At 45.0% G+C, this 12161-nt stretch overlaps 1 protein-coding gene across 1 annotated transcript in view; it reads left to right on the top strand.

Moving 5' to 3' along the window:
* Positions 1-3131: 3131 nt before the first annotated feature.
* Positions 3132-12161, top strand: part of LOC143609169 (large ribosomal subunit protein bL17c-like) — a 28201-nt gene continuing 19171 nt past the window's right edge. The window contains exon 1 of the mRNA XM_077083998.1: positions 3132-3406. Coding sequence (XP_076940113.1) covers positions 3199-3406 — 208 coding nt within the window. The 5' untranslated portion in view covers positions 3132-3198. The remainder of the gene's footprint in view (positions 3407-12161) is intronic.

The raw sequence follows: 12161 nt of genomic DNA, 5'->3' as shown, positions 1-12161 counted from the left end.
GTCCAAATCGTGTATTTTCTTTCGTTCTCTTTCCTTCTCGTTAATCTACAAATGTTCAATAACGAGTAATCAAAATTTCATAAAATACGCCACTTTTCTTTTAAAAAAAGTACCGTATTCTTAAAAGATAATATTTTAGCCCCCGTCTAAAGGAACACCACTGGCACAATATATAGACACTACTGACAGACATGCCAAACAGGCTATAATGTTTTATACGAATTGTGTGAGCTGGTGTCATATAACTATACAGCCCGTATGATGTTGTACACAGATAGAAAAAATGATTGGCGTGACCACTAACATCACTAGTGTATCTATAGCCTCGTACCTATAGCAGCCTCGAGTTTTTAAAGAAAGTAAAAGGTGTATGAACTTACAGCGTCATGGATATCGTCATCATTCTCAAAACCCCTGACTTTTCGAGGGACAATATGGATGTGAACATGAGGAACTGTTTGTCCTGATTGAGGACCGTCCTGTAATAAAATTTCTCATAAATTTTGAAACACAAGTTAAAATATATAATTAACAATTAACACGTAGACACATATGTAATGTACCACAAGCATGAAGCATGAATGAACAAAAAAAATTAAGCTGATTTATATAACAAGCTTAATTGGATGGCAAATGTAAGTGAAGAAGCTTTGTGGTAGTTCTCAAGCTGTTTCCCAACTTTTTGGGCTAAAATCCACAAGTCGTTAGTCTCATCGGTTGTAAGGTCAACAAAGCGTTTGACTTCATGCCTTGGGACGACAAGCACATGTGATTCAATGTCAAGTCAACCAAAGAGATAAAATTCTCAAAAAACCGAACAGTGTGATGAACTATAATGTGAATACACTATGGGAGAGTTTTGACACTTTTAATCCGCTTGACTCGATGAATCTATTTTAAACTAGCTAATGTTTTTAAGTTCACTCTTTTGACCCGTTAGAGGCAATGTATAGCTCAAATTGACCTGCTAATCCATAACTAGGTCTAAACATTTGCCAGACCATAAACATAATCACAAAGCTAAAAAACTCTCTATCCCCTTGGGGTAGAGGTAAGGCTGTCTACATCTTACCCTCCTCAGACCCTACCATAGCTTTGCTATTGGTGGGATATACTGAGTACGATGATGATGATGATGACAAAGCTAAAAAACTAGATAAAATATTTTTGATCATAATATTGCAGACTTGCAGTATTACACCAAGTGCGTATTGTTCAAGGATATGACCTACAAAGAAAGAAAAATGAAAACAAGTCATAATCCTAATTTTTTGAAATTGCCCTATCAGCCTATCACATTAACATGTCAAAATCCTATTATTTCCTTTATTACCATTAGGTTGAGATAATGAAAACTTGAGAGCTATACACTTATTGGTAGATAAAAATCGAGCTACTTGAGATCGGATTGATAAAAATCTCGAAATGAATCGAGCCTTTTGCAAGCTTGAGCCTTGTATGGGGAGGGGCCGCTCGTTAGGCTCGTCGAGCCTTGTGTTTTTTTTAAGTTTGACCTCTTTTGGACTTCTATGCATTAATTTCACACCGCACAACCAAAATGTGACTCGTTTAAAGTACTAGCGCACTACACGAACCAAGCTTAGGCTCGTTTAAGGTTTTTCTCAAATTATATAAAATTAATTAAAAACGTATAATAATTACTTAATTAATTAATACAAATGAGCCAAGGTTGAAAAAAAAGACTCACGAGCTGAGCTCGAGCTCTCGTTGGTCAAAATGAGCTTGTTTACACTCCTATTTAATTATAGAACATCTAAACTATTAATTAACAAATTAATGTGTATATGATTATAGTAACAGGTGCAGAGATTACATAATTATGCGATCATCAGATGCCTGAAAACAATAACGATAACGAAAACCGTAGAACGATAAACAACGATTACGACTACAAGAAGAAACAATTACCAGGATGAGCAGGGCGGAGATTGACCAAAGCATATGACAGATGAGTCGAGTAAAACACTGCCTTTGGATCAATATTATGCGGTCCAAACTTATAATGTTCATCCTCCATCTGCGCACACGTCAATTATCAACGAACATCAAATTAGTAATTTCAGTTTAAACGAAAACCGAAAGTCAAAACAATGAGACGATCAAAATGATGAATATTTTATAGCTATAAAGTTTCACTATGAACCCTTTAATTTTAGTAAAGCTCATGGAAACCCGTATCTTCGAATTTAGTCAACTTCAGCACTCAAGCTTTAAAAATGTACAATTTAAACCTGAAACTTTTAAACAATTCGACTTAAATATTAAAAAAAAAAGAAGAAGTTAAAACCATAAAATATATTTGCTTTTTAATTGTCACATTTGGGGGTGCAAAGTGTAAACGAGCTGAACCACTCTAAAGTTTGAGTCTGAATTGGTAAAAGCTTGAAATTAAAAGAGTTTAAATTTAACCGAGTCTGTCACTTGAATTTTGTGTATTGGGACTCAAACTAAATATTTCAAGTATTATACTTGTGTGGGTACGTCAGTTTCCCTTAACTTTTCAATCCAAGTATTTACTTTTGTTTTTACTTTGGTCTTCAAACAAGTTAACATTTATTTGAAGACAAACGATGGCCAGTATTACAAAATGAATAGTAGATATAAAATATAATCACCGATGTTCAAGAAGTCAACTATTACCTAAGAAAATGATAGCACGTAAGTATAGAAACGAACAACTCGTGATGGTAATCAATAGATATATAGGTAAAATGGTGAGTTTTGATGGTGTGGCACGTGATAAAATAGTAGGATGATAAGATAACTCTCTACATTACAAATTAAAAATAGTGTTAGATAATCGATTAGAGCATTCAAATTCAAGCATCTTGACTAACACCTGGTAGGATGTCACAAGACAACTGTTTCAAAGTACAATTCGAACGTAACAGCTCTAAACATCCATGCTACGGATGCGTCGAACCATGAACAGTCCTAGACAATGAATGTCATGTCAACCAAGTTCAAATAAAAGGAAAATTGAACGAGTGGTCACTAATTTCATAATTTACTAATAATCTTTTGTGGTCCAAATATAATAAACCTTAATTGAGTGGCCAAAATTACAAAACAAATTAAGGGCAGATAGATAACCAGTTATCCATCCAACCATCCTTTACATAACAACATCATCTTCACCATCACCAACAACACTTGCAGACTGAAGCCATAATAACAATGGCGAGTGCTACAACCACATGGAGCATGTCGTCTCTGAAGTCATCACTTCCATCAATTTCCAGTTCAACTTCTTCTTCAACTCGCTGTTCGTTCCGTCCCCCAAATTCCACTCGATTTAGACCTAATAATAATAATAATTCGAAACCTGTTTTTGGTTCTTTCCTCGGTCTTGCTCCACTTAATCCTCTTCCGACTCTCACTTCAGGTATAATATAATAACCCGAACTTTGATATTGGATAATAAATATATATATATATATATATATGATAATAATAATAATAATAATAATGGATGGGTTCAAACTCAAGACTAACCACATGTGCATTATTTTAAATTTCCATTTATCATCAAGTTGGCTTCTTCAAATTCAAACTTTCGGATATATCTGAGATGATCGATTCGTTTCTTTATAAGCACCCTAACTCTATCAACATCACAAAACCCTTAATCTTGTTTCTGCTTATCGTATTACGACCACCGCCGCCTCCCGTTCCTTTGCGACTCAAACTGCCACACCTACCAACAAGGATTGCCACCACCACAGCCACCACCACAAAACTTCCGGTTGGTTGTCACCTCCGCCTCGTCACCGTTATACCCCTACGGCCCTACCACAACCACCGACGTAAGCAACAAAGGAGAAATAAGGTCACGCTCTCCACGTTTGGTAATCCGCCACGGCACCACCTTGTGACTTTGCCGCCCTCCGCGCCGTTTGTTATCGTGATCGTAGTTAACCACCATTGTTGCACTTCTCCGCCTTGTCCATCATTCTGAACTAGCCGCCATCCCGCATTCGTGCGCCGTCTCTCGTCTCACACTCTGATTGTTTGGTTCGACTATTAAGGTACTGAATAGAAACCTCCATTTGATTTAAACTTAAAGATAGAAATTTTGGCATCGTTTTGATCAGTTCCGGCGACCGCGGTTTCGTTTATTTTTGGTTAATTAATATGTGTGTGCTGGATGTGTGCGGCGTGTGTGCATGCGGTTGTATTTGTGTATTGTGTGTGTGTGTGTTTTTATAAGTGTACGTGTGTGTTAGCATGTGTGTAGTACATGCATGAGTTTATTGTGGGTGTGTGCATGGTGTGTGTTATAATTTTGTTCAAAAGTGTGGGGTTGTGTGGATGGAGTTGTATCCACCTGTGTGCTTGCTTGTGTGTTTTGGGTTCTACTCACGTGAAATCAAATTAAATAATCATTAAATAGTTTATTTTATCAACTAGTGTGAATCTGATTTCATAAATTGAAGAAACACTAACCGGACCCCGGACAGATTACTGGTAACCTGGGGGTTGGAGAGATGTTTCCCACGAGGGGTTAGACCCTTGGAAGATGGTTCTTCTGATAACCTGCAAAACAGACACCGTGAGCTCGTCACTGAGAAGGGGGGGGGTTCCTCCTTGTGACCACCCTCCGGCGTGAGAATCAGACTAGATTGCTCTTTAAATATAAAAGTATATTAAGTGATTGCTAGAGCAGATATCAGGTATAATATGATAATGTAGTAAGATATGTTAAGATGAGATGGTCATACCATTTGTGGTATTTATAGCCGAAGGTAGGTTTCCAAAGAGGTATGGCCGACTGCAACAGTGTTCCTGTTCCACCAACAGTAGCCTACGCACGTGCCCTGCTGGTAGTTGGTGGGTAGGTAGCGGCTGATAGTGACCAGGCCTGCTGTATACTATTCCTGTTCCACCAACTGACGGCTACGCACGTGGTATGGCAGTAGTTGGTGAGTAGGCAGCGGCTAATAGTGATACAGTACAGGAGCATGCTGCTCGCCATACTGTATCAGTGAGCTGTCGTATCACTGATCAGATCTTTCGCCCATACCTCGTCAGGTACAGTAAAAGATCCTTCAGTATACGGACTGGCTTATTTGGGCGGGAGTATTCCCCCTCCCGCCTCTGTGCGGGATTGCTTCCGGCTTGGCTCATTCCTTCAGGTGACACTGAATGATCGAGCGCTAAGTGCCTTGTGCGTGTAGCCATGCTGCGCGGGTGGCCTTCCCTAATGGCTTGTATCCGAGGCTGCGGGGACAGGCGGAGTCCTTCACCATTGGGAGGCATTTCCTGCGGGACCAGCTTGCGTACTGCGCGTAAGGACGTCACGTCTCTGAGCATGGTTGGTCCTGCGGATCCAGTTGGTCTCTGCGCAGACGTCCCTGTTTAAGGTGAGTCTTGCGGGTCCAACTGGGCTCTGCTGGGACCTATCTCTTCAAGTCCCCCCAGTCCAATGTTCTTCTCATGAGTGTTTAATAAAGTGAGGTGAACTTTTGGACTTGAGCAAAGGGTTTTGAAAAGGGTTTTGTAAGGTTTTCCATGGGGATTCTTTCCGCGGAAGTCCTTGTCACTTGCAGAAATGCCCGAGTTTCCTGCTTGGTCTTTGGGTATGATGCGGGTAGGTCTGTAACCTCCTCGCAAGTCAGGAGCATTGAGTCCCAGTTGTATGTATTTTCCATGAGGTTTTGGTAGTTTTGAACATAGTGATCAATTATGTTAAGACCACCAATTCCATCCTGGAGCTTCAAACAACGTAGTTCTCGACGTTCCCGCTATGCGGGGATGTTATTTCCGTTTCCGCAAGCATTGCCCAGAAGATCCTTCTTGGTTTCAATTCCCAGCGGAGCGCTAGGTATGTGAAGGGTTTTGCCTTAACACTGTACCTGCGCTCGTCTTACGGTTACTTTACTTCCAAGGTATTCCTGGCGTCAATTCCCTGCGGGTGCTAGGTATGTGAAGGGTTTTGCCTTTACACTGTACCCGCACCCGTCTTATAGTTACTTGGTTGCCGAGGTACTTGGCTTCAATTCCCTGCGGGTGCTAGGTATGTGAAGGGTTTTGCCTTAACACTGTACCCGCATCCGTCTTACGGTTACTTGTTCACCAAGGTTTTCTTGGCTTCAATTCCCTGTGGGTGCTAGGTATGTGAAGGGTTTTGCCTTAACACTGTACCCGCATCCGTCTTACGGTTACTTGTTCACCAAGGTTTATTTGGCTTCAATTCCCTGCGGGTGCTAGGTATGTGAAGGGTTTTGCCTTTACACTGTACCCGCATCCGTCTTACGGTTACTTGCTTGCCAAGGGGTAAGGGGTATTTTCCCGCTTACTTTTTAATATTTTCGAATTTTGAATTTTGAAATTCGAAGAGTTGGTGAAAAGATAACAGTCCAAACCTCTGAAACGTCGTGCGACAGTTTCTTCTGTGTCAGGACGTGCAGGAAGTTATGGTGACGTGACAGAACATGGTCATTCCAGTCGCTTTTTCAGGCGCGTGGGCGTGTTTTTTCGGGCGCGTGGCCGCGAAGTTACTGGCACGTCCTTTCAACAGCTGTTGCCAGCTTGCTTTTTGCCACGTGTCATAGTTTCATTGCACTGTCGATTTCTCTCTCCTCCGCATTAAATTCACCGCATTAATTGCGATTACTATATAAAGGGGAAGAGGGTTATTTGCAATTCACACTTTCACCTCTCTTCTTCTTCTTCTTAGTGATTTCCGGCAAATACTCCCCTTTTTCAGGCAAGCATTTTCCCGAAATCACTCTTCTTTCTGCAAAAATGTCTTCTCATGATGCTGAAGCTGTAGCCGACGATAGGAGTACTGCTGGCGAGTGCCAGTGTGTTCTACCTGTCGATCAGTACCAGTACATCGTCAGGAAGTTCATGCTCGAGTCTCTCGAGCCTGAGTTTCCTGAATCTCACCAGACTGTGTACGATGCCCCCAGTGGCAAGATCAGGGTATATGCTGCATTCTTTGTTTATGGAAACCTTAGGTTCCCATTGACAAAGTTTATGTACCGTGTCCTGGAGAGGCACGGGGTGCACCTGACCGAGGTGCATCCGATGGCGATTGCCAAGGTCCGGCACTTCGAGTGGGTGTGCCGGATTCTGGGTATTGAGCCCTACGTGGACCGCCTGATGACCTTCTATACTTGGAGGTGCGTCCAAGGGTGGTACACCCTGACAACCCGTATTAAGGGTTTAAAGATCTGCGTGACCGAGCGCAGTCTCCGATCGTGGAAGCGGGAGTTCTTCTACATCTCTGCCCGCGCCATCCCCATTGCTATGAAGTTCAAGAAGGGTCAAGCGCTTCCGAGCCTTCACGCTTCCAGCTACCAGGAGGCGGAATGGTTCGCGAAGATATCCCGGGTCCAATCTCCGGTTTACCGGTTTGCGGAGTCCGGGATGGTGCTGCTGGGGATGAGCCGGGTATGGAAGGATGCGTCTCGGTTTCCTATCCTTCTCGAATACGGTTTGAACTCTATTCCTTATGGTATGTCTTGTCTTTCTTGCTGATATTAGTTTATTTTCTAACTGTTTCTTTTCTTTCAGAGGGGAATAATTTGGAGTCGCTCCTGTTCCCGCGGGAAGCTGACAGTCCCGTGCGGGTGGGCACTCGTGCTCTGGACGACAATGAGTTGCCCATCCTGGAGCAAACGGCGGATAGGTTTGTGGAGGTCTATCCGCCGGGCCAAGAGATCCTGAGCCACCGGCGGCCAGGTAAGGAGATATTTTATCCCGAACCCCTCAATGCTGTACCCGCTGTTGGAAATCCTTACATCCTATCTTCTTCTGAGGAATCCGCAGATGGTCCTCCCCTTGTGCGGAAGAAGAAGACTGCTGCCGGCGTGAAGGGGAAGGAGAAGGCCTCCACAGCTGATCCAGTGGTTCTATCTGACACGGAGTCAGATAGTGAAGAGGTGGCGGGGAAGCCCGGTAGTGAGAAGACCACTGCTCCGGAGGCTACGACCGTTACCTCCGGAGAACCAACGAAGACGACGGTGACCGGTACCAAGAGGCCGGCTCCATCGGGTTCCTCCCCGCCCGTCCGTACGTTCAGGGTCAAGAAAACCCGTAAGTATAATCATAATGCCTTTGTAGATTTGTCACTTCATAATTTTCTTTTTAACACTTTCTTCTTTGTGCAGGCGTGGATGTTGACGCAATCCGGGGTGAAACGCAGGGGAGTACCTCCTCGCCAATGACGTTAGGCTCGGTCAGCCTTCCTGAGGCGTCGACCCAGTCGCCTGCGCCTGCATCCGCTGGTCCAGTTGCTCGTTCCGTCGAGCCAACTGTTCCGGCCGAGATGACGTCACCGCCGGCCGTGAGTGCGATTTTTACAGCATCCTTCACGGAACCGGCGGTTACTGCTGCTTTTAAGGAGGCGGCGACCGTGGCGGAGACCACGACGGCGACCACGGAGGCTGCCACCATGCCCGCGCCACCGGCACCGACAGCCGGACCATCAGGTACGCGCAGGGCTTCCCGCCGATCTTTGCCACCTTCCCATCTGCCTGACCTGTTGGATGGATTTCCTTTAGGTTCAGGTGATGGGTTTGGCGGATATCGGCCTGTCATTGACCCTACAGGTGCGTAGGGTTCCTTTGTTTTTCCCCTTTTTTTTTTTTTTTTTTTTTTTTATCATCTTTTCCTTACTGTCTTTGTTTCTTTTGCAGTGTCGGATTCCAATGAAGTGTATGTTCCACGATGGAACATACGCCGAGGAACAACCCTTCGTACCCCTGTGGAGTGCGTGGACTGGGCTCGCCACGCTGCTCCTCATGGTGCGTTGGGGGAAGCCATGGCTAGCTACCAGGAGGGTAGGCTAACCAATGAGCTTCGGGTTCTCCAGGCCCGGATGCAGCCGCGCATCGAGCTGCTTTGTCGTGAAAACGACAAGTTGAAAGCAGCTCGCGCCAAAGACGTATCTGAAGCGCGTGCTCTCCGGGAGGAGAACCAACAGCTGGCGGCAGCTGCCGCCGCCAAGGAGGAGGCCTTCAAGGCCCTCGAGGTTGAAGTTCAGGCGCGACTCGAGGCCCGTTCCAAGGCTGCCCAAGCTGTGAATGAACAGCTTCGGCTGGCCAGGGAAACTGCGCGAAACGCAACCGAGAGGGCTGCCCAGGCTGAAGCCGTTGCTGAGCCTCTGCATTTGGAGAATGAGGAGCTGAAAGGCAAATTAGAGGCTCTCCAACGCGCTCATGATGCCTTGGCAATGGAAGATGCCAAGAAACTCCAGGAAATCCTGGACCAGAGGGGGGTGCTTGACCAAACCGAGCGGAAGCTTAAGGGCGTCGAAGAGGCTGCCGCTAAGGAAGTTTTACTTGCCAACCTTAACAAGAGCGAAGCCGAACGCGCCCATACCGAAGCTCAAGCTGCCCTCCAATGGCTTTTTCGAGAAGCGTTGCCTCAGGTATGTTTAGATTTATCTTCACGCATTTCTTTTGTAAGAAGATTCTAATACTTGTATTTTTTTCTTTGTAGGTTGTGCGTCGGGTCTTTTCAGAGACCTCCTACGATGATGCTATGACCGCAGCCCTCAACGCTTCTCATGATGATGGGGAAAAGGCCGGCTTCATGCTTGGTCTAGGGTTTGTTGAGAAAGGCGTCCCGCCTTCCAACTTCCCTTTGTTCGATGTGGATACCGAAGCCATTTACGACCAAGCATTGAACCAATACGCCGCCTTCCCGCATCCAGTGGTGGAAAAGGTGGATGAAGTAGCTGTTGCTGATGATGGGTTAGCTGTCCTCAAAGCTTTCCTCGAACCACCCCGTTCTTCTGACGGAGCGGGTCCTAGTGGAGGCGGCCCTGAAGCTTGACCCCGAAGATCCCTTTCCATTGCTTAGACTTGTATAGATTCTCTTCTAGGCGGGTAGTAACCCGGCCATTCTTGTAATATATTATTGAAATATAAATCTTTTTGCGTATAAGATTGTTATTTCCTTCTTTGGATTCCTTGCTTTATAAACTCATGACTTGCATACTTAGTTTAAGTTAGCAATTTTCCAAGTGTTTAGAATAAGAACCTTTGAACGTGGTTGATAATGGGTTAAAGTTTCGCTTCCTCCTTCGTGATTGTGCGGGTAGAACCGTCACTTGCACTTGGTAGGATGGCTAAACTTTAGCCTTCATTTGACCTGCGTGTAGGTTTTCTTTTTCGAAATTTCTAAGGCATTAAGATAAGTTAACCTTTGAACGTGGTTGATAATAGGTGTGAAGTTTTGTTTCCTCTTTCGTGATTGTGCGGGTAGAACCGTCACTTGCACTTAGTAGGATGGCAAAACTTTACCCTTATCTGACCTGCGTGTGGGTTTTCCTCATCCTTTGAGGATAAGTTAACCTTTGAACGTGGTTGATAATAGGTGTGAAGTTTTGTTTCCTCTTTCGTGATTGTGCGGGTAGAACCGTCACTTGCACTTAGTAGGGTGGCAAAACTTTACCCTTATCTGACCTGCGTGTAGGTTTTCCTTTTAAGAATTTTGTTTTTGACCATTCGACGCGCGGTTGTCGATAAGTTAGTGTTCAGTTTCCTTTCATGATTCATGCGGATAGACCGGCACTTTCATTTAATGGGAGAATTGAACTTTTCCTTCAACTGACCTGCGTGAAGGTTTGCCACGTTATTGGGTTCGTGCGGGTAGGACCGCCTTCCCACGCAACGACTTCACGTAATGTGAATGCCGTCACCAGTGTTGCATAGTTTAACCGTTCGACGCGCGGTTGCGTGAAGGTTTGTCACGTTTTTTGGGTTCGTGCGGGTAGGACCGCCTTCCCATGCAATGACCTCACGTAATTATGCGGTGAAAACCAGCATATTAGTGTTCAGAAAAGTATAAATGTAAAATCATCAGCTTCGATGTTCTTAAAAGAGAATCATTTCCATTAGAAGTGGCTCTTGGCCTTTTCTTTACAAATTGGAATTGATTTACATGCAAACTGTGTAAATGAGCTCCCTTCCATGTTGGGATAGGAGCGCCATCGAGTCGATACGCACCTGGTTCGGGATCTCGTTCTTTACGCAGCATGTAGTCTCAATGTTGAAGCTGGAATTTTTATTCGTTTTCCCCAGCTGGGGTTCTACACGCATCCGCCTGCTCAGCCTTTATTGCGCCACGAGATGCGCGAGCGTCCCATCTCTGACAAATGCTTCGACCATGTCTTTTACATCTATGCATTCTTCAGTGTTGTGGCCCTTTGTCTTGTGAAAGTCACAGTATTTGCTCCGATCAGCATCGTGACGATGTCGGATTATCGGAGGTTTTGGCCACGGGAGCTCTTCAGTGGCGAATATCTCAGTGACGCTTTTGGTGAGTGGCGTCCATCTGGAGTTTCGGTGCGGCTGTACATTATCCCTTCCGCCCAACCGATGTTGCAAGCCGGATGAGGTGTCAAAGTTTACCCTTGACTGCCAAATGCCTAGCTTTCGTTTTTTATTTAGTCGGGCTGTGAGGACGTTGTCCTCTCTCGTCCTCTGGGTGTAGAGGTTTGTGCTCTGTGGGAGATCTTTACCCAGTTGCTTCTCCGTTTCCGCATAGCTTTTTGCTGCTGTCATGATGCCATCCCATGTGGATGGCATGCCATCTTTACCCGTTAGGGTGCGGATGAGCTCTGGGTCATGTGCGCCCTGGATGAAGGCAGCGCGAACAAGATCTTCGCTGATATTGCCCAAACTTAGCTTCTTTGAGTTGAAGCGGGTGATGAAGTTTGGCAGAGATTCATCTTCCTCTCGTATGCATTTGAGGATTGTCCATTGCTCCTCGGTATACTTCCGTTGCTGGCTGAAGTGTTGGCTAAACTTCTGTTGGAAGTCTGCCCAGTCGTAGATGTGGTTGACCGGTAGACGATCAAACCAAGCTCTAGCAGCCCCAACAAGCGTCATTTGGAACATGTAGCACCACGTGGGTTCCGTCCAATTGCTGACGGTTGCCCCCGCTATGAACCTGTTCAAATGATCGTCTGGATCAGATAAACCATCATATGTGCCTATGTTAGGCATTTGTTTGGCACTCTTTGGGGCGATTGCTTCCGCAATGTCCCTTGCAAACTTGGACGTTCCTGCATTTGCAACGTTTGGTCTAAACGTTTTGGAGAAGTCTCGTGGACTTCCACCTGTGCTTTTTGGTTTGAAGGCTTGTCCAAAATGCCTTTTCGGTTGGGATTCCGTTTCCTTATG

This window comes from Bidens hawaiensis, unplaced genomic scaffold (genome assembly GCF_021521415.1).
Source record: "Bidens hawaiensis isolate Kalapana, Puna unplaced genomic scaffold, B.hawaiensis_p1.1 tig00419509_1, whole genome shotgun sequence".
Classification (NCBI taxonomy): Eukaryota; Viridiplantae; Streptophyta; class Magnoliopsida; order Asterales; family Asteraceae; genus Bidens; species Bidens hawaiensis.
This window is presented reverse-complemented; position numbering and strand designations above follow the sequence as displayed.